Here is a 23077-nt window from a genome sequence, read left to right on the forward strand (position 1 = left end):
ATATGCTGGATGTAAAACTTCCATACACCCCCGCTGAAATGCACCGGTAGTCCAGTGGTTAGCACGTTGGCTTCACAGTGCAGAGGTACCGGGTTCGATTCCAGCTCCGGCCTCTCTGTGTGGAGTTTGCATGTTCTCCCCGGGCCTGCGTGGGTTTTCTCCGGGTGCTCCGGTTTCCTCCCACATTCCAAAAAAAACATGCGTGGCAGGCTGATTGAACACTCTAAATTGTCCCTAGGTGTGAGTGTGAGCGTGGATGGTTGTTCGTCTCTGTGTGCCCTGCGATTGGCTGGCAACCGATTCAGGGTGTCCCCCGCCTACTGCCCGGAGACGGCTGGGATGGGCTCCAGCACCCCCTGCGGCCCTAGTGAGGATCAAGTGGTTCGGAAGATGAATGAATGAACATATACAAGCTGTTCAACTCAAGATATATATATTTTTTTCTTTTCACGAGTAAATAAAAAATAAACAACTGAAATAATGTGGTTGCACAAGTGCGCACATCCTCATAACTGCAATGTGATTGTGTTGAAAATCAACCAATCACATTCAAATTCTTGCTAACTTGGGAGTCAGCATACACGTGCCACCGTGTTAAGTGTTTCTGATTAACCTTGATTAAAGTTCATACGTTCTCGTAGGCTTTTACGATCATTTAGAAATTTATTTGGGGTCACTCAGATGAGAGGCATTTTAAACGGTGCAAGGCGTGTACTGGTTTCCATTTAACACGAGTTTGAATGCGATTGGTTCATTCTAGACAAAGCCAGTTTTAAAATTCACACTTGTGAAACCACATTATCTTTGAGAGAGAGAGGTCTTTTTTACCATAAATTACAATTTAATCTCTTGTACACCATCCCACAGCTAAAGAAACATATAATGAATATTCAAATATAATTCAGGTTCATAACTGTTGAAAGTAGCACGTTTTATTACATGAGATGAATTAAAAGACACCCAAAAAATTGATTTCTCTTTTCTGTTTGACGTTATTGTTGTATTTAATTCCTTTTCCGTGGCTGCGTGCACATTAGCAAAGACGTGTTTGTGAATGCATTTGTTGTATTTTCACACGCACTACACACATGCTGAGATATCAAAATAAGGCGATTTGTTCTGTAGGCGCGGGCACTTCATGGCAAAAATGACCGATTGACATTTAGTACATTGGATGGACATCATATAAAGATACATCGTGCCTGGTTTGATATGTTTCTATGAAGGTTCTGGTTGAACCATGTGCCAACGTGACTGCTCCCCTTGCAGGCTGCACGTGTCCCACCAGTGAGCACGCCCAGCATCAGCAGCCTCAGCGCCGATGAGGACTCGACCGAGGACTTGGCTTTGCGACCGTGCATGACTCTGTTACGAGGGAAAGGAGTATATTGAATCCCTTCAGCGGCCATTTCAAAAATAAAGGACCGATAGTAAAAGATTCATGTTCATTGTAGCTCAGTAAGAGTGTCAAAAATGAATCGTACTTGCATGATCTTAAACTCCAACATGAGTGGTAATTGACTAATGTCTCCTGGTGGGAGGTCAAACAGGAAGTAGGAGTTCCACACAGCAAATGAGGCTCCTTTTGTTTCTTTGCTGCTGATCGTGAGTCCCTCGTGATGCAGCTTGATCACCACCTGGTAGTCTGTACACAAACACCGATTGTCAACAATGAGGGGGATAATGACACAATAACTTACTCCCTCATGTTTAGTGCTTATGCATTCATCGACCTGCATTTGTTTTTAAAATCTCCCCAAAATAAAAGCTTGACCTTTTTTATGTCCTCAAATTGTTAGGCATTCATTCATCTTCCGTACCACTTGATCCTCACTAGGGTCGCGGGAGCCTATCCCAGCTGTCTCCAGGCAGTAGGCGGGGGACACCCTGAATCGGTTGCCAGCCAATCGCAGGGCACACATAGACGAACAACCATCCACGCTCACACTCACACCTAGGGACAATTCAGAGTGTTCAATCAGCCTGCCATGCATATTTTTGGAATGTGGGAGGAAACCGGAGCACCCGGAGAAAACCCACGCAGGCCCGGGGAGAACATGCAAACTCCACACAGGGAGGCCGGAGCTGGAATCGAACCCGGTACCTCTGCACTGTGAAGCCGACGTGCTAACCACTGGACTAACGGGCCGCCACTTGTTAGGCATTACAGTTTTAATAATTTCAACAATCCTTGGAAGCTTTAAAATAATAACTAAGTAAAGACTTCACAGTGTGATGTTAATTTGTTCCAAACTTTGCCGTTTTGTGATTTCAACACAAAATTATTTAAGTTGATCCAATAAAAATATTACCTATGTTTTATACATACTACAGTTATGCACACGATTCTGTTTTGTTGTGGAAATCTCCATCCATCCATCCATTTTCCGATGCGCTTCTCCTCACAAGGGTCGAGGTGGGTGCTGGAGTCGATCCCAGCTGTTTTCGGGCAGTCGACGGGGGGACACTTTGAACCGGTTGCCAGCCAATCACAGGGCACACAGAGACGAACAACCATGCGCACTCACACTCACACCCAAGAACAATTTGGAGTGTTTAATCAGCCTGCCATGCATGTTTTTGCAATGTGGGAGGAACCCGCAGTACCCGGGGAAAACCAACGCAGGCCCAAGGAGAACATGTAAACTCTACACAGGGAATCACTGTGTAAATATCCATTAGACCTAGATCTACAAGCTGAGCGTCTTCTAATTGGAACTACGTGACATCCTGCACGTGAAATTGAGATGATAATGGCTGCTCACTGCCCTGAACATAATGCCTAGACAAGCTAATGCAAATAAAGATTAGAGGTACACTAGAGATTGAAACACTTTACCATGAGGATTGTGACTAGTAAAGGATTAAACCACAATGTCATTTAAAAAGAGATGAGCTCCCACTCCATTCAGGTCCTGTAAGACATCTCATAATCCGCTGAACATTAAAAGCAAAGGGGAAATATTTTCCCTCTCCCCGATGCAAGGTTATCCCGACCGCTGCAGTTTACATAACGTCTCCAATGCACCATGTCAGGGGGACACGGGGGGTGTCAAGTTCAAACGGCCAGACTGGTTCTACCTGGTGCGGTTGATGTGTGATCGAGGTTCTCCAGGTTGTCGGCCCTCAGGACGGCCACCTTGATGCGATGTATGTGAGGGTTATAATGCAGCAGAATGAAGACCTGTGGAGGACCGCCAAGCCCCTTACACATCTGTACATTCTGGTAGATCGCATTCTGCAGAGAAGGAAATGTACCATGATTTAAAACAAATAAATAAAACACCAACATTTATTTTTGTAACTTGATTTTTTTTCTCCTAGGAGAAATTTATTGTGACCACAATCTAATATTTTGTCTTTTCTTTGTTCCTTTTCTGCGGCGTCTCTTGGCTTTTGGCAAACCAGCAATAAGATACTTATTTTATCTTATTAAATTAAATAATTGTAAATAGCACTGCGACCTTATGCATATTTGTATTTATATTGCACTTAATTGATTGAATTCTTCTTTCTACCCACAATCTTGCTGCTGTAGACTGCAAATTTCCCCAGTGTGGGACAAATAAAGCACCAACAACTGATATTGTTCTTACACTGTAAAGAAGCCAATGTCAATTGATGGTAGAGGAATGCTATGAAGTTTGCCCGGCGCTTACGAGTGAAGGGGGTATGAACCACATTTTTATCCAAAATTTCCTCCAATCTTAAGATGAAAAAAAAATAAACGCTGAGCAATGGGTCCTGAGTCATATCTAAAAAAATAAATAGAAGTCAGGAGGCTGGAATCTCAAAGGTAAAGCGCATACAAACATCATACAGTAGTAAAAAAGAAGACATGTGTTCTATTTAGGGCATTTTCTCTCCAATGTACACTGTTGGCACACTTTTTTTGGTTGCGCGGATTCTCTTATCAACTTACGGGAAGTGTGTCACTTACACACCTTCATGAAATGTACACACGATTTGTGTTGATTTGACAAATGCCAAAACAACACAAAATATCTCGAATAAAAGACTTTTGTACACAAAAGGTTTTTGTCCAGTGAGAACCAACATAATTCTTCTATGGAGCCTGCAACCTTTTTTGCCGTCCGTTTGTTTGAAAGGAGCTCTTTAGTAACGTGAATCTCTTGGCTTGCATTCCAGTTTCTTCCTCCACATTCAGCCTGGAGCACCCCCAATGCGGTGCCTGTCAGTCCTTGGGCATCCCGAGTGTACAAAGCTATTCTTAGGGTGCACCTTTGGAGCTCCTCTGCAGAGTTCACGTTTAAAACCAGGACTCGGCTAAGGCCGCTCCGGATCGGCGCTTGCACGAAATCGGGATGGAGGGGTGGAAGGCAGGCCTGCACCGACACATCATCCAACTTGTGAGATGACCCCGTGAGGCTGAGGATCGTGATTGTCAGGGTGCGTCTATCTGGGGAAAAGAGCATTGTAAAATTGAGATGGGACCTCGTCGGTGTTGACAGCTTGCAGTTGGTAGAAGAGCCGTAATCCAATGACACCAATGGGATTGGTTCCTCAGGAGTGCTGTCTGAGTTTCTGCTGAGCCTACAGCCCTCCTGGTATATACTGTCGCCAGCCACAGTGCAGCGTCTCTGCAGAGCCTTGGATAGAAGTTTGGGGAAAGAATGCAGCGTAGTATTGCTATTGTCTATGTGTTTATAAAGAGGGGGATTGCTGAGGCGGCGCAGTGAGAAAAACGTTTTGGGTTGCTCCTTCTGGGCTTTATTGGAGAAAGACCAGGAGGTAAATTCCCCCTCAAAAGGGCTCGGGCTGGTGAACGCGGACGGGTAGTCCAGCGTATCTCCGTCCAACTCTTCATAGTGAAGCCTGGATGATGACGAGGGCGCCGCCGATGTGGGCACGCAGCGCTCTATGGTCACAGGTTCAATTGATGTCACACTTTGATTGTCTTCATCACAACAAATGTGACTTTTCCACCAGCATAGAACACATCCCACGAGCAAGCTTAGACAAAAAGTGATCAGTCCAACCAGAAGAAGAACTTGAAGGTGAACTGTAGACAGACAAAGCACAAATGTTTTGGGACAAAAGACGGCCGAATGCGTTTGGAAACTCCTTGGCTTTACCTTCAAGTTGTTTCGTGAAGAGCACCTGTAGAAGAAGCCAGAAGAAGAGGACGACCATGATGATCTCGATCATACCCTTACAACAAAACAGCACCACAGACTGCCACAGAGGCTGGCCCGGATACTCCTCGTCGTGATAAGGCATGACGCCCACCATCAAACTTGCTAGCCAACCGCACAGTTACCGACGCAAATGCGTTTTGGCAAGGCACGTAGACGTCCTCAGCTTCAGCTTCCAACAGCTCCTGTCAAAGCACCTTGATTGCCTGAGCCAACGTGACAGGTTTGTGCAAAAGTGAAGATAAAGCAAAACAAAGTAGGATATCCCACTACTATACAATGTAAGGCTTCCTTGGGAATAAAAGCACACAAAAACAAAATATTATCATAGTTGCTCCTGATCAAACTAGGCCAGTCAGTTCCTCATCAAGAGTGGGTATGCCGGTATTATTGCGAACCAGAGGGTGGGGTCTATGGGCGGTGACCTCCACCTCATAATGCCTCTCATAGAGTCTGTATGCTTCTTTCCTAGCTGACACCGTACCAGCTGTCGATCCAGCAGCATCACTGCGTAATAACCCATCCCGACAATAAATCCCACAATCCGTCCCCGCGACCTCATCCCCACTGCCCATGAAATCTTCACTGCGGAGTTCATTTGTTTTGCTGTCGGTTCGTTATTGCAGCATTGAGATGCAAGTTTAATTCATTCTGTGTAATTACATAGAATGTAATGTTTTAGACAATTTATGCATGATTATTAATTATTTAGCTATGCCTTGGCCACATGGGGGGCAACATAATACAGAGACACTGTGATTCAGTCTTCTGTAGGCTGCATTAAGGGTTGTTTTTTTTTCTGCAGAGGATAAAGAAAATCTGCCTTTGTGTAGACACATGTCTACATATGTTGCTACACCGTTTGTGTTTTTGGTAGCCAGTCTACGGCGCTTTGCAATGTTTGTTGGCCTCGAGCTATGATGACTTTTCTTTGGCAAAGTTATGTGGTTCTTTTAAATGTCCAAATCTCTTCTTGATGCTTAGTTTGACGTTGAGGTTCAACTGGGCGTGGCAGTGAACAGCTTGAAGCTTCTTTTTGGAAGAACTGTTCAAAATTGGCTTACTGACTTCAAAGTTGGGTCACCAGCATCACACGACACCATTCCATTTAATTTGCTGGATTCAGTTTTTGATCTGATGATGTCTTGAAAAAAAATACACAACAGATCACCTCACCGGTAAAGCAGCAGTTTGAAACATACATGCTTGAAGAGAAAACCCAGAAATATATTTTTAAAAATGATATACAATATTTACAAAGTTATGAAGAAATTGCATACCTTAAATGTACAGCTTTTCTCAAGTAAACTTATTACATTCATAATAGTAGTTAATAAATAAATATTTATTTCCCTAACTGTTCTAGAAAATGCACCAGAATAACCTCTGAACCCAACCTCGTTGGTTATGAGAGAGAGAGAGAGAGAGAGAGAGAGAGAGAGAGAGAGAGAGAGAGAGAGAGAGATCTTGCTTTGGAAAAAGAAATAAATTCCGTTACACATACCGGTTGAAACTGAACCCGGTTACCTTGGCCCAGTTATCTTTTAAAATGCATCAGTTTGTCTGTTATTGTGACATCGGAGTATATTACACAAAAGGTTTGTGAATGGTTGGTTAAAAATTGTCTGGGCACTGAAAACATTGACATAATTTGTACTTTGACCCCAGGGACCTTCTATTTGCTGAATCAGAAATCCATTGTATGGATTTCAATGGTTCAATTGTTAGTGTAAACTTGATTTAATTTTCCACTTCCTTTTAATTCTGTGTGAATGTGTATATATTGAACTAAACCTTTTTTTGTGACTTTATAGATATATATAATATGTTATATTAGATATTCTATATAGATAGAAAGAGCGTATGAAACCAAGTTTCTCGGATTAGTAAAAGACTCAAAACTATCTTGGAAGCCACGTATCGATAACGTAAAAAGAAAAATAGCCTAAACCGTAGGCATCCTCTACAAAACCAAGGAAGTGCTAAATAAGAGATCTTTGTACACATTATACACTTCATTATTATTACCATATATGACCTACTGTGTGGAAATATGGGGAAATGCCTGCAAAGCAAACACACTCCCTATTCTAAAACTACAAAAAAAAAAGCAATTCGAATTACTAATAGATCAAAATATACGGAACCCACAAATCCACTATTTATCAAATTAAATACGATGAAATTTTATGACCTGGTTGACTTTAAAATCGCCCAATTAATGTACAAAGCACACAATAACCTGCTCTGCCAAAACATTCAGAAGTTTTTCGAGAAAGCAGCTATGATTTAAGAGGTACCAACTTATTCAAAAAACTGAAAACAAGAACAAACATCAAGCAAAGAAGTGTATCTATCAAAGGTGTTAATCTGTGGAATAATCTCGAAATGGACCTGAAAATGAGTAAATCGCTTGCTGAGTCCAAAAATGAATTCAAAAAAATAGTACAAACAACCTACATCAATCAGAGTTAAAATGATAAATTCTAAACATTAAATATAATGATAAATCAGAACTAAGTTGATAAATAGAGAAAGGTATTGCAATATCCATTATGAATACCGGTACAAGAGAAAATTGACACAAGAGTGCCAGGTTGTGGATGTATATAGTCCCGATACAAACCAAAAGTTGTAAAAATATCACGGTTAAGGGTAAAGTATGAGCCTTAATGGAGACTTATTTCTTCTTACTTTTTTTCTTTTCTGATTGATATAAAAATGATTTATTAGATATAAACCCATAACGGGGTAGGACTAGATACGTTTTTTACTTCTTCCTACTCCCTTGAACATAATAACTGTGTTGAATGAAGACTGATTTCTTTCTTTTTACTATTTTATCTACCTTATTTTCTGTCAAATTATTACTGTATATGTTTTATGTTCAATAAACATACAAACAACAAACAACCAACAACTTTGACTTTGCTGCTATAAGTATATTCTTTGATCGCATGATCCGTCGAAAACCATGACGGTGAGCATACACAACACCTCAGCCATAAACCACCTTGCTCACTGGCAAGTATTTATTAGATTTTTTTTTTTGTTAAGGTTGAATCTTTTAGACATACGAAAATTGGGCCTTTCCTGAAAAAAAAAAAAATGCTCACGTTAATTTGTTTGGGTAAGGAGGTGGGACGGGTGAGAACAATTGGACAGCACACGATTACCGGTATTTTATTCCACATGACCATACATCCAACTACCGGTAATATGTTGTTAAAGACCAAAACAGGGCCTTGGTGTTCACACTTGTCAAGTTTTCAGTAACAACTTGTTTGCAATTTTTCTTGATTGTCCACTTACAGTACACGTCAGCAGATGGCTACATCAGCTCCCGCTGCTTTAAGAATTGCATATTTCTTTCAAGGATTGAGGTAGCACTGGTTCAGTCCAACGTGAGGTCAATAATGATACATTCGTCGCCTGTACAAAAATACATCACAGCACAGTTATGGGTCCAATGGACATTCCTGAGTTAAGAAAGTCCCCCCCAAAAAAACAATTGACCAAATGAGGTAAGTATGGCATATCTCCTACACTAATGACTCCCAGCAGATATGTTCCAGGCAGAACTACAATAATTAAATAAAGAAAATAAAACACAAATAAAAACTCCAACCAGCAAATGTTTCTTAAAAATCCTTCTAAATACAAAAGGTCCTGCGGTACCTGAAAGTGTATACATTTCCCTGAAGGTTGCCATGAAAACTCTACTCGCAATAACCAGCCACCTGTCGACTTAAATCATATGCACTGGTCACGAAACAGAACTACGACACCGAGCTAAGGCTTTTTTGGTCTTCATTCACTTTGGCAACACCTCTGTTCTATAGGCAGAAGAACAGGATGACAAACTAGCTAAAGAGGTTGCAAAAACAGCTTTGATTCTCTCTCAGCACTAAAGACACTTCAACATGTGAACATCACTACGATTCAAAAAAAGCTTACATCAGGAACTAAGATTAGCAAGTTACGTTTCGAAGCTTTCCGAGGCCACACGCTTGACAACATGAACGCAAACTAACAAGCAAACTATCATAAAAAAAAAAACATCCAAGTGTGTCAAGGCATATTTCAATTCAGACATATTTCAAACAATTCTTGCCTGACTTTAGAGCTCCTATAATTTGTACTGCTCCATGACTAGGGTGAGAATGGAGTAAAAAACAAAAAACAAAACAAGAACAACTGATCTTTAATTTGGTCCCTTTGAGGAGGTGGAGGATGAAGATGAGGGGCTGTGAGAGGAGGAGAAGGCACCGAAACCGCTCGTCCCGGCTGGAGTGACAGCCTGCGAAACCACTGGCGGGCCGGACTTCTGAGCAAACAGGGTTCCTGTTGCCAAAGACAAGCGCAAGTGAGTCCAGCGTATTAGGGCAACCCTCCCATGTCAAGCGCAGGTAGCCTCCTAGTGGCTGCGAGTAGCACAGCGAGTGCTGGAACCTTCCGGCAATGGAATGACATGGCTACGTCATTGTTTTCGTACGCATTCGCTTTTCCAGCTATTTCGCATTAACTCGACCCCCTGTGTTTGAAATCAATCTAAGTATGTACTATCAAATGAGTTTTAACTTGAAAAAGCAACTTACTGATTACTTGATTTAAAAATGAAAACAAAAACAAACAAACAAAAAACGAAATTGGATAATTACATTACAAGTTAAAATCAGAAGCTGGTGACATCAACATAAGTGACATGGTTTCGCCAGTATTTTATTGGAAGGGCATTTTTAACAGTAATGTTTGAGAATGAATGGTTTATTAACCAGTTGTTGATGTTCGCAGCACGAACGCAGCAAGAAGTATTTTTCCCACCGCATTTGGCCATGTAAAGAAAATGAACACAAAAGGTTTGATGGTTGTACACTGTTGTTGTATTTAACTGGGGACTTAGCATATATGCACTGTCACTCCTCAGGAAAGCAAAAACTTGATTTAAAAAAAAAATTTAACTAAAGGAAAATGACAAAAAAATAGTCGCACACGGTGAAGTAAATTTAATCTGAAGTTTCTGTATATATAGGGTAAACATGTTCATTCATCTTTAAACAACTTACCGGAGTACAGGGTGCCATTGACTTCCACAGAAACACTAATACTAGCCGCTCCATTGGTGGAGATGCTCAGGGACAAATCCTGTTTGCTCTCTGTGGGAAACCAAGTCAAACATTTCCCTTAAATGACCGCCTCCCATGAGGTCCATGAATGCTAGCGGCGAGGACCACTCACCATGACCATTGTTGAGCTTGAAATTCAGGGGATTGAAGTGGGAGGCCATCGCCAGGAGGTTTTGCTGGATCGCCTGCTGCATGAGGCGCTGCTGCTCCTCTGCCAGACGCATCATTTTCTTCTCTGGCCCATCAGCAAGAGCGCCCCCTACGCCACGCTCCAGCCTCTCACGTAGATGCTCCAGAGTGGCTGCTTGAGCCAACTGCTGCTGTTGATGATGTTGTTGCTGCTGCGGCGGCTGCTGCTGCTGCTGCCCGAGTGCCAGTGCCATGGGCAGCCGGCTGGGAATCACTGGAGTTGAAGCCTCATCTGTACCATTGTGCAGAATGCCCGTTTAAAACAAAAGTGAGAACGGATTGAGGAAATGGGAAAACAAAAAGGTGCTTATCATACCTGGAATTTTCTTCACATTTGGGCTGATTGACTGGCTGGAAGTGTTGTGTCCAGAGGTGGAGGTCTGCATCGTGGGCGATGAGAGGAGGTTGTGCGGAGCAGAGTTTGGAGAGGGCGAATAGCGATACAGGCTGTTGGTGTAGCTAGGACGTCGACCTTCTCTACGGTTACTGTCGATGGCCGCCTGGAGCTCCCCTGGAGAACTCAGACCCTTCTTTTCACACTCAAAAGGATACAGGTACTTCATGTACCTTAAAAAAAAAAAACACTCATATTTAATTAAACTAAATTTTTTTTCTTTGATTTGGATTTCTTGCACTAGTACGCCCCCTGTATTTATAAAATATAATTAATTTTTTAAAGACGCTCATCTGCCTCATAGTTCTGAGGTCCTGGGTTCAAATATTAGCTCCAGCATACCTGTGCGGAGTTGGAAGTTGGGATAGGCTCTAGCTAGCTCGTGACCTGAATGAGGACAAGTGCTATAGATAATGAATGGACGGATGGATGTGGCGATACAAATCTGTAGCAGTAAAAGCATCAAGACATCTGAACCAGTGCCACATGAATGCCAGTTACAAGATTAATAATGTGCTCCAGAAAACTACTAAATGTACTTACACAGTTTTAGTGACTACACATTTTACTTCAGAGATGATTAAAAAATATATATATAATAAGTAACTTGCCCAACACGCTCGATGAACCAGCAATTATGTTCTCTCCTGCAAATTGTTTGTTAAATGCTAACTGGGCAATATTTCTGTGTTATCAATGTTAAAATGCCCAATTTTTTTTAACATACCCAAGTTTGCTGGGATTTTGTTTTGCACCTACAGCGTTCTGACTTTGCTCTTTGCGGTTATAACATATAAATGTCCCTATTCCGGGAGTAATAAATGATTTGCGTTATCATTAGATTAACTGGGACTGCCAAGGCATGGAAGGGACACTGTGTGCCTTATCATGAGCAAGTGTACCATCCGGATGGTTTTGAGACCGTTCGGGTAATAATAAACCTTGACATTATCCGCTGTCATAGTTTCAGACACGTACTGCGTGCGCAGAGTGAAAGCCGCGCTGGTAATGGACGTCGGGAGGTTGAGACCTCTGGTGATCTCCCTCCAAATCTTCTTGTTGATGACCTCCACCAGGCCTCCCTTCTCTGTCACAAGCTTATAAAGTTTGTACAGGTCCAGCACTTGTTTGGCCATAATGGGGATGCGGTTCACAGGCGTCCCTGAAGGAGGCAAAACACCAACTACAATTACATCAATTTTCTTTTCCAAATTGCAGCAATGAGTGATTTGCAAAAACATTTTTATACTAATTAAAAGGGAGAAACGAGCTATTAAAAGATCAGGTCGACATGGACAAGGTCTGCTTTGCTCACTTTCAGGCCAGAGATTAATAGCAGGTTGAAAAAAAAATAAACCAAAAGGCCCAGCACATGCAATCTCCCTGCATAGACTCTTCTAAGGAGGTTTATTTCAGATGGATGGGGCGGGGGGTTAATTCCACAGCAACTGCTTTGTTTGAGAATCGATTTGAGCAAGCGTGGGGGTGGTTCTGGGAAAGCAGCAGTGGTTGCCAATCACGGGGTTGACAGCTAACTCCGCAGAGCCTGAGCCGCTGTTGTAAAGCCAGTTAATGAAGAAGGCTAAATACAAGTTGTAGAAATAAGATTAGCTTGGGCAAAGTGTGAACACATGCACGGTCGGCCTACGGGTGACCTCTTCGCTGAGCTCACTCATTTGTTCTGAAAGGTCTTTATCGGCTTGAACTGTGTATGAAATATACTGTATATCCAGGCACATGCTGTGTGGATACTTTAATAAATAAAACCCATCAAATGGGATAACCCATCAAATGAAAGAATGATGCTTTGGACAACGGTATCAGTTGAGAAAATGTGATTTATCTCACACAAAAATGTAATGCTGAGAAACATCTTTGAACTGTAGTTCCAGCTTGACTGGGTGTTAACATTTTAATTAGCATCTCTTAGTAGGTTACACATGAAGTAAAAGTCGACTAATAATAGCCCCGAACATTGCTAACTACTAAAACATAACATATGCTTGGAAATGTTTCCAGAATTCTAAGCATCTTAAAAAACACACACACATTACAAAAAGAATAGGAAATGAGAATCTGACCTCGTTTTTGCATGAAGACAAACAGATCATCAAGAAATTCCTTGCGCTGGGGGTCGTTGTCCAGTTCGTAAAGCTATATCACAGATGCAAAAGCTCATTTTGCATCATTTCTCGTCAAAATTAGAAAAGGGACCTCCAGTGAATTGACTGACCTTTGCAAAGTCCCTGGATGGTTCTGCTCTGCCTCTTCCTCCTTCGTTCTCCTCAGCCCAGATGGGAGCTCTCTGTGTGTACGAAGAGAGAAGGGCCCGACAATCAACAGGTTGATACGTGGCCTTTTCAAAATTACAATAACTCGCCATAATTTTGCCGATTTAAGGCCGGTAGAAAATTTTTCAGTTGGTATGGGAAGAAAGCAAAGGAGATGCATGACAGAGTGTAATTCTGTGCAATTTACAGCCATCTCTATCCTCTCAAATGGCCATTAAGATGCAGAAAAATATGTGCTGATAATATTTAGATTCATGTTTAGTATGCACTACGAGTACCAATATAGATTTTTTTGGAAGGAGGTGGCCATTTTGAGCAGGAAAAAAAAAATACAGATTACAGAATAATTGGATCATTAAATTAGAATGCATAATACAGTGGTCCCTCTATTCATTCATTCATTCATCTTCCAAACCACTTGATTCTCACTAGGGTCGCGGGGGGTGCTGGAATCTATCCCGGCTGTCATCAGGCAGTAGGCGGGGGACACCCTGATTCGGTTGCCAGCCAATCACAGGGCACACAGAGACGAACAACCATCCACGCTCACACTCACACCTATAGACAATTTAGAGTGTTCAATCAGCCTGCCACGCATGTTTTTGGAATGTGAGGATTAAGCGGTTCGGGAAATGAATGAATGAATGTTACAATTAGACTATTGCACAAAAAATGACAGTTGTGCATAATGGCAAAAACAAAGAAAGAAAAAAAATGATGGTCATTTAACTTAACTGCATCCTCATCGTTTTTTGCCCTCTTAAGTTCATGTTCTCGCTCAGAAGTGGTTTTTGCCTGGCTTTTGGTAAAGAACGGATCCATACACACACACACACACACACACACACACACACACACACACACACATACATACATACATATATATATATACATATATACATTTTTTTTAAATTAAAATCTTCTATTTTCTTTTTTGCATTTGTTCACAAAATGCATATTTTGCATTGGACGCACAATAAAATGAACTTCAAATTAGCATAGAGATACAACGTGAAACACACATGTCCAATGGCGGGAAAAGCATTAAATTAATGAGGAGGGCATGAATCTTTTGTCATGAGTGTTTGTGTTAACAGTTCTTTGCACACCACCAAAGACATTACTCCCCCTTACTTACCCCTACCTAGTTCCCCTAACAGAAAGGGTGCCTGTATTGCTCTGGTGTGTATACATAATACATCAAGTAAAGGGGGAGAGTTTGCTCAGCGCTGTGGCCAGTGAGAAGGGAGATGAGGGAGAAGGCCCCATTGTCATGAGGTAGTTTAATGTGACATGTTATTGCTCCATGAGCTCCTACTTAATGTGACAGTTAAAGATTAAAATGTGAGTGAGTGTGCAACTGTGCAGAAAAGCCTGCTGAGATGTTATTGTGCCGCAGACATGCGTGCACAGCAGTGAGATGATAGCACTATGAAACAGCTCTGCAAAAAGAAAGTTTGCGCCGTGTGCATGGTGCATCCAAAAGTCACCGTTTGACGTCACTGTTGTCACCACAACTGTTACCGGTCGGCTTGTCGGCATATGCGGCTCACGATTCAGTTCAATTTGATGTTTTGTCCTTAAACAAGGGTGTGTTTTAGACAACACAACATGTGCTTGTTCCCGACGGGATCGTCTTGTCCATTTATCACACTTGTGTTTCATCAAAATAATGGAATGTTTTGCTCATTGCTCCGATTGTGATTGTAACATCTCTGTTGTTTTTGCTTCACAACCCAAACCATGGTTCAAGGAACGGTCCCATAACAACATTTCATACTCTCAGCTATAAAGCACATGGGAACCAAAACAACAAAAATACCATCAACTACAACTCCCCTTCTGTTTACAGTAAAAACAGTACTCACATTCGCCTCTTTTGACTCAATGTGGAATTATTTCGTTGATTTTTCCACCGCCGCTTCAACTAAGGGCGCGTTTACATGATAACAGTCTGGAAAATTTGTTTTAAACGGTGGGATCTTAGGAAAAGCAGTTGTTCAAAAAATTCTTGCTCACATGGACCCGGGCCAGGCCACAAGTTTTCAACGACGGCTTGTCCCCTGGATGCAGCAGATCTTGGAATAAAGACATGCAATTCGTAAGATTTGAATAATTTTGAAAACAATTTGTGATTCACGCACTCCCCCCTCTAAATTATGTGATCGCAATTTAGTGTCCGATTCATTTTTTTCAAGGCCCTCCTTCTATGTATTTTTTTTAAACAAAATTTGGGTTAGGCTTACACTACAACAGGGGTGTCACACTCATTTTTGTCGGGTGGTTTCCTTCAGATGGCCATTATGAGAGTGAAACCAAATAAAATGTAGCATTGCCTCATATTACATATACCCAACAAAACGTTTGAATTCAGGCATCAGGAAATCCTGTTCAAATATTTTAAGATTTATTTTAAAAGGAGGATTGTGAACAAAATAATGGCTGAAATGTCAACATTATTGAAAATGAAAAAAAAAAGTGCAATTTTGTGATGGGCCAGATATGGCGCCTGTGCCTTGTGTTTGACACATGTGCCCTGCACATTGTGTTTGACGCCTGTGCCCTGCAATTAAGGCAAATCAACACTTGCATCTTTGGATAAGACCTGACAAATTAAGCAGAACCACAAATTGAATTTTAGGTCTTGACTACAACAACTCGATAAAATTCTTCCGAATGCCTTTCGGTGTCATGTGTTCATGTCGTGTGAAGGACATTGACTTGTGTATGCAATGTGCTATACAAATACAGCTGCCTTGCCAAACAAGTGTCGCACAAACGTTACGTTAGAAAGTAATGAATCAGATGATAATGCAAACAAATCTGTGGCTTTACCACTTCAACTATTCATTTTTCATTATAAAAAAAAAAGGTATGTAAACATGTGGACTGAACTTGTTAGAGGGGAAGTCAAGTCAAAAGCTTGCCGAACAAGATGGTCTTTGCGACCCACTAATCTAAACATCGCTTTCTGATTTATATTTTGCATTTGTGGAATATGAATTAAGCAGCAAAGTGCACCCGTTTTTATTCATTTCTGGGGCGGCCAGTTTGCCACTTTCTGTCAATTGAAAATGACATCACAGCTGCTCAGGCTTCATCAGGTAATGACCAATCACAACTGTCTTCCAATGTCACATCACCAAAATTAGAAAATAGGTGTGGCGTGATTGGTAGTTACCTGAGCCCTGAGCAAGTGTGATGTCATTTTCAGTCGAGCGCAGCTAGTGACAAAATGGCCGCAATATTAATCAGAATATCATGTTTACACTAGTGGGGTCACATAGAAATTCTACAAAGAAAATATTTTGACTTGCCTTCTCCTTAACTTAGAATGTATCTACACTCAATGTAAATGAATAAATCCATGAAATATACGTATGCCCAAATATGGTCAGATTCATACTTTTCTTTGTGTGTTTTTTTTTAGGCAATACTAACCAATTGAAAGCGGTAAAAATAGCTTGGAAATTAATACATTGGTGCTTTTGAACCCAACTAATGTCAGAGAAATGTTTGCTAAGTAAATTTTCTTGTTCTGCGATAGCTGTGCAGCATAATAGTCATTGGCGAAAGTCTGTGTTTATCAGATAATAATGAGCAAAAACAGTAACATTATTTACATTTAACTTGGCTCATTTTGTTCAGCTCAATCGTTGTACTGCTTTGTTGGAGAAGTACCATCATGAGCTATGGAGCTAAGTCTCGATTGCATCTTAATATCTGGGTAATACACAATTCACCTCTTTGTTTTTGTTTTTTTGCTTTCTTATGTTTTCAAAATTAAAGACTTTGCAATTTGAAAACTGAACTCTACCTCATTATTACGTTGCTCTGAATTTGATTAATTGTTCAGCCCAAATTCGAGCAACCTCCACAGTCCACCCCAATGATCATTTAAGCTTCCTTATTTTTTTAACTTTTAGGATCAAAAAGATGACAAGAACACAGTTTCATATGGTTTTACTTCAAAGTGCCTATGCTCACACCCTGCTATCTCTACAAGGTATTATTTACTAAATGTCTTCCCATATAGCTTCAACAAAATGATTGTCTGCAGCCTCCTCTCACCCAAACCTCACCCTGGGGTAGCTTTTGACACATGTAATAGCTGGGCTTAGAATTTCTAATAAAAGGGCCTTCTACTCCCCCGGTGTAGAACTCTATTGACGTGAAGGTAGATAAACATCCCAGTCCTTTCACCATCAAATGGAAATAAAACCCTTCCCCCCTTATTGATGAGCAAGTGAGACCTACTGTGGCTCTATTAACAAAAGAGCTGGCAGTTAATTGCTCACAGAGCTTTCACACAACTAACCCTGGGAATGCTGATAGTATTCAGTATGTAGGTCAGCAAAAGGTTTCTTTTGTTTCAACAAAAAAACTCTACTTTTCACTAGCGGTAAGACTATCTTCTGCTGAACACCAGTTGTACTTCTATATGGATTTTTATATGGCAATATTTGAGGCTTCATTTTCCACCCCCCCACCCTTCGTTTTTAATTAAGTCTTTAAGGCATCATTATAAAATCACTCAACAGAGCAAAAGTGAAAATGTAGACTTTCAATGGCACAGCAGGGGATGGGGGGTACTAAAATTTTAATCCTAATCAAATTATTCTACCTTTAATCCCCCATACAAGTCAAGACCATTTATCGGACCCCTTGCTGAGCAAACGGGGGATCTTCACCCCCTCGTAAAGTGCCAATGAGGGCCTTTACTGGAGTGAGGCTGCACACAATGGGCGAACAATGAGTGTCCAGCGTTGGGAATCTTTTATTGTATTGCCAAAGACGCCTCTTTTAAAACAATGACCGAGAGGGATAAGAAGACAAAAATGAACTAAAGCGTGCAGCCATTATTATCAAATTTTTTTTTTTATTTTGCTGGTGGCTGCTAAAACCAATGGCCACAACATTTCTAACAACAATTAGCGCTGCATTTAAATCTGGTGAGCCAAAGGGACGGGATCCAAAAGTGAATCTAGATCTGAGAATTTTCACTTGCAGGTGACAGCCCACACCTCACATATAAAGACCGTGTGAAAAATCACAGTTTGACATGACTCTGAATGGGCTGTGATGCATCAAGCAAAGGGGAGAATTAAACTGCCCCAAGAACATTTAACAATTCTACGATGCATTTTTAACCCTTAGGTCCTTCGAAACAAAAAACCCCTAAGTTACACGTTTTACAATTTTGGAAATGATGTATGTTGTGTTATACAAACATTCTTTTTTTTTTTCTTCAAACACTCAAAATGTTCAGAGGCATCTGTGCTATCCATAATGTACAGTTTTTATTAGTTCTTTGGGATTTTTTATTCTTTATTTTTTGCAAAAGGAAAAAGAAAATTGTGTCTGGAGGTCCCAAACAAGCCCTACTAACAATCCCGACCGGACGTGTTCATGTAAAATGCATTGGTTTGAAGCCTCCTGCAAAAAGGCAAACTCATTTGCGATCCTCTGGCGCCACCTAAAAGTTGCACAATCGGAATGACCTCAACCCAACAATGTGGCATGCATACATCTGTCCAAGCAAAAACAAAGCGATTGACGTAAAAATCGTGTGAAATGCATGTTTACACATTAGGTTTACGATGCATTCAAAAATATGAATTATAATGGGTCTCTATGGTGCAAAATATGTAAATTGTGAAGATTACGGAATCAAAACCTTTTTTATATTGCTGCAATGCCTGAGAATTATCAGCCAGTGACGTCATGAAATTTCGGCCATTTTAGAACCCCCCCCATACGTTTCAGCTCTCTCGTGTTTTTCCGAATGCCTTTGCCTTTGATTCAAAGACATAATTTCGCATTTATCGCAAACGGTGGACTACGAGGGTTAACAACACAGTTTTATGTGTTCCCTTAAACAGAGAGTGGTATCTTTAAAACAGCCCCGAGTGGTGTGCTGAAGAAAGGACTTGCGTTCTCATTGCCATTATGTATTGATTAGTTGCATGTGAATTACAGTGCCATGTAGTGTTTCTAGGAGACAACTAAATTATGCAGCGCTACGTTAGCAACAGTTGTTTAGGGGTGTAAAAAGTCATGGATAAAGATTTTTTTTCTTTAACTCAAGCAATTAACACAATGGGCTGGTGAACTGAATCGGTATATAAAATTAAACTGAAGTATGTGAGAGAAGAGCGTGTCAAAGTATTTGACCAACACTTCTGCTTCACTGAAGCTGTGCTTCAAAAAGTAAACTTTACAGTCACATGCTGTGAGGCATCAGTCTGGCGGCCCCTCGGGCTACTGGCTTCATTAGTCAGAATGAATTGTATTGACGTAGGGGCCCCACGCAAGGGGAGATGAGGGCTTTTTTAAATTGGCTTCTGTTAACTAGAAAACAATAAACACCGGAAGACATTTTTGCTAATTTAGTCTGCTCTAAAGTAATCATTATATTTTTGTTCATCTATCTATGAAATGGGTGGATAGTGGCAGGTTGACTTAGTAAATGTTCTTACATGAGATAGCAAGGAGTGGGGGCGGGGGGGGGGGGGGGGGGGGGGGGGAATTAAGGTCACCAGGTCTCCAAACCCCCATTGAGCCTTGTCAGTGAAATTACAGAGTTACAGTACTGTGGTTTGGACGGCAGCCAAGGGTAATAAGCCAGGGTGGTGGCATTTTGTCAAGAGCGCATGAGAGAAGTGTAGTTGACGTTCTCCGCTGTGAAGGGTAATTGAGAACTATTCAACTTTGGGAGATTTGCCAAGAGAGCCACGTTTCTTCTCTCAGCAGCAAAAGAAAGGGCTCGCGGTGGGAGGGGCGGGAGGTGGGGGGGTTGCAGAGGTTCAACTTAACATAGAGGATACTTACTTGTTTCAGAGGCTCGTCGTAGGCCCAGTCCGTGAAGCCGTTGAAGGCAGGTGCACCAACAGGAGACAACACCTCCTTCTCTTCCTGTTCCTGTTTTATGGCAACAGGAGGCAGAGGAGGAGGAGACGACTTGCCGGCTGCTGGTTGAAGCCCGGGGCAAGAGTTGAAAGGAGGGCCCATAACCTGCTGCAGTCTGAGCTTCTTGGCTTCCTTATGAGACTCACTGTCCTCCGTATCCGCCCCCATTTCCTCCTCATCAGCGAGGGCATCGTCGCCATCCTCACCATCATCATCATCATCATCATCATCCTCCTGCTCTTCCCCCGTATTAACTCGGCTTAGATGGCTGTTCATAGCATGCTGAGTGAGTCCATCCGCTTTGCCGAATAGTTCTGGCCTGGAGCCCGGCTCTGCCCTCGCAGTAGTAGCAGCGTGTTGGGCAAAGAGGAGCTGAGCTTGAAGGAGGTGTTTCTCTTGAAGGTTCATGTCCTGTTTGGCTACTTGCTGTCTCTGGAGGTGCTCCATCAACGCCTCCAGCTTCAGGCCGGCAGGACTGGGCTGGGGGCATCTTGTGGAGCTGCCCTCCTCAGATAAGCTGGACTGAGACATACATAATACCATGATATGAATCAAATACATGATTTGATTCAATTGTAAATAAATACAGTTTTTGTCATTGAGGGTCAAGTAACAAAATAATTCTCATCTAAGAGAACAATAAAGAAATGATAGCTATTAAAATACAGTATTAGCATATCACTGAGGCTATCAGGCCTCTTATCATTTTTTATGTCACGTGTACCTTATGTCTTCTTGCAACCAATTAAATCATGATTTAAAGAAAATTTTATCATTGGAACCAATAGAATGTTAAATAAAGGGAAGGTATCACACATTTGAAATTGAGGGCTATGGCTAGCTTTGTACCGTTTGTCTGAAATTAGCTAGCTAGCTAGCCAATAATAAAAAAGGAAACCTTTTCCAGCTATAAAACATTGGAATATCTTTTTAATGTGCTACTGATGTAGGGTGGCCTAAAGCACAAGTTACAAGGGCACATTTATGTGTTCATTCATCTATAATGGCTTCATTCTTCTATGGGGAAACTTCCACAGAGGGGCATCAAATTGGAGGATAGCAAACCCTTGTGCAGGGTGGTCTGAAAAAGCTCAAACACATAACCAAAAGCAAATGCTGGAATTAGTGTTTGGTTGTTTTTTTAATCGAGCAATGAAAGGGAGTCAATAGATACGGCATCACGTTTTGTGTTTAGGAAGAAAGAGCATGCATAGATAGATAGATAGATAGATAGATAGATAGATAGATAGATAGATAGATAGATAGATAGATAGATAGATAGATAGATAGATAGATAGATAGATAGATAGATAGATAGATAGATAGATAGATAGATAGATAGATAGATATTTTTAAAAAACTATATCTATCTATCTACAAGAAAATTATTTTTAGGTACAATTAAATTGTACAGTTATTTCCTTTGATGTGATCATTTTAAACATACCACGGACCTAGGTGTTTCTTTAAAAAGCAAGTGGTCTACGATATAAAATATAACAAATGCATACACACACAAGACAGGAAACGTTCTAAACGTAAATGTATGTGTCCTGTCTTGAAATAGGAAGCAATCTACCTCAGCCGATGTTCCGTTAAATCAAACCAGCTAATTAAAGGGAGTATATAAAAGATAATGGTTAAACCAAGTGTGTCGCTGTGGGTTAGCGGGTTAAAAGGAACCAAGGGTGAGGTAAGCGAGCAGATATGTGGCCTGCAGCGCTTTGTCGGGGATAAGCAAACACAAGTGGTGAGCCTCGACAGAGCGGTCGTCGACACTCACCATTTGGCCCTTAGAGTAATCCATCATCTCCGATCGACTTGTTCCTTCTTCTTGGGCCCCGCGCGAACGAATCGCATCGCACGAGCTTTTCGGACAGGAAAGATGGCTCGGAACCAGAGTGACCCGGTTGCTTGGGCACTTCTTGTTTTAGGAGAACAAGCCGTGTGGCGCTGAGGAGGAGGGGAGGAGGATGAAGAGCAGGAGGTGGGGTCACGAACAGCTGCGTGGTCATAGAGCTCGGAAACTACAAACATCTTGGGTTGTCTTTTTTTTACACCCCCAACTTGCGTAAATGAATGAATGAATGAGGTCCGCCTACCGCTCGTAAACGCGGATTTCCTTGTAGGCTCCAACAGCAACCTAAACGTGCGGGAATATTTAAAAGAGCCGTTGCCAATGAGGTCTATTGTATTTTTACAATAATAGTGCAAGCAACTCTGACTATGATCTTCGCTGCGCTACATTTACAACCTAAATTCTAATACTTAAATGCAAATGTTTTAATTGAATCCAAACAGTCTATTCGCTTCATTTTGTTGTGTTTCCATTGTGGACGGTGTTGGCAATAAATGCTAAGAGCTTTGTAAATTGGTAGTTGTTATTTCTGTCACTGCTCGGTAGACGACTGGTTAGCATATCGGCCTTAGAGTGCTGCGGTCCAGGGTTCGATTCCGTCTTCCTGTGTGTGTTTTCTCCGGTTCCTCCCACATTCCAAAAGATATGGGTGGCAGGTGAATGGAACACTCTAAATCAGTGGTTCTTAACCTTGTTAGGGGTACCCAGCCCGTTATATATATATATATATATATATATATATATATATATATATATATATATATATATATATATATATTACTCATTTTTACAAATTCAAGACATTAAAAAACACATTTATTAAAAACAGTGAATAAAATTACATGGCATAAGTATCGTTTTTTTAACTGTATAACGTACTATCGTGACAGTCACACGGTGACTACTGAGCGAACTCAATTTCCCGCTGCACTGATTGGACAAGCAATGTAATGCGATCATCTACACTACAGCCAGCGATGGCCAAGCGGGCGTGTCATAACTAATTGACATGTGAGTCTGGTGTGTCTTCTTAACCTCCATGGCAGAGGCTCCGTCAAACCCCTGAGACCGATTCACCGAACCCCAAGGGTTAGATCGAACCCAGGTTAAGAACCACTGCTCTGAATCGTCCGTAAGTGTGATTGTGAGCGTGA

The 23077-nt window shown here is 41.3% G+C and overlaps 3 protein-coding genes across 3 annotated transcripts; all 3 read right to left on the reverse strand.

Moving 5' to 3' along the window:
• Nucleotides 1–996: 996 nt before the first annotated feature.
• Nucleotides 997–3965, reverse strand: LOC127597249 (synaptotagmin-5-like). The gene is made up of 3 exons (XM_052060152.1): nt 3082–3965; nt 1485–1645; nt 997–1365 (listed from the first exon to the last, which is right to left on the reverse strand). The coding sequence occupies exons 1-3, from the start codon at nt 3290–3292 to the stop codon at nt 1219–1221; spliced, it is 519 nt and encodes a 172-aa protein (XP_051916112.1). The 5' UTR covers nt 3293–3965; the 3' UTR covers nt 997–1218.
• On the reverse strand, nt 3937–5625 carry syt18b (synaptotagmin XVIIIb). Its single transcript, XM_052060372.1, has 3 exons — nt 5097–5625; nt 4058–5023; nt 3937–3944 (listed from the first exon to the last, which is right to left on the reverse strand). Exons 1-3 carry the CDS (start codon nt 5251–5253, stop codon nt 3937–3939), a joined length of 1131 nt encoding a protein of 376 aa, XP_051916332.1. The 5' UTR covers nt 5254–5625.
• Nucleotides 5626–9327: 3702 nt separating this feature from the next.
• On the reverse strand, nt 9328–22518 carry LOC127597270 (AT-rich interactive domain-containing protein 3B-like). The gene is made up of 9 exons (XM_052060182.1): nt 21849–22518; nt 19988–20587; nt 13099–13170; nt 12947–13019; nt 11844–12027; nt 10788–11038; nt 10395–10703; nt 10223–10312; nt 9328–9500 (listed from the first exon to the last, which is right to left on the reverse strand). Exons 1-9 carry the CDS (start codon nt 21873–21875, stop codon nt 9361–9363), a joined length of 1746 nt encoding a protein of 581 aa, XP_051916142.1. The 5' UTR covers nt 21876–22518; the 3' UTR covers nt 9328–9360.
• Between the last annotated feature and the right edge of the window lie 559 nt (nt 22519–23077).

This window comes from Hippocampus zosterae, chromosome 3, assembly GCF_025434085.1.
Source record: "Hippocampus zosterae strain Florida chromosome 3, ASM2543408v3, whole genome shotgun sequence".
Lineage (NCBI taxonomy): Eukaryota > Metazoa > Chordata > Actinopteri > Syngnathiformes > Syngnathidae > Hippocampus > Hippocampus zosterae.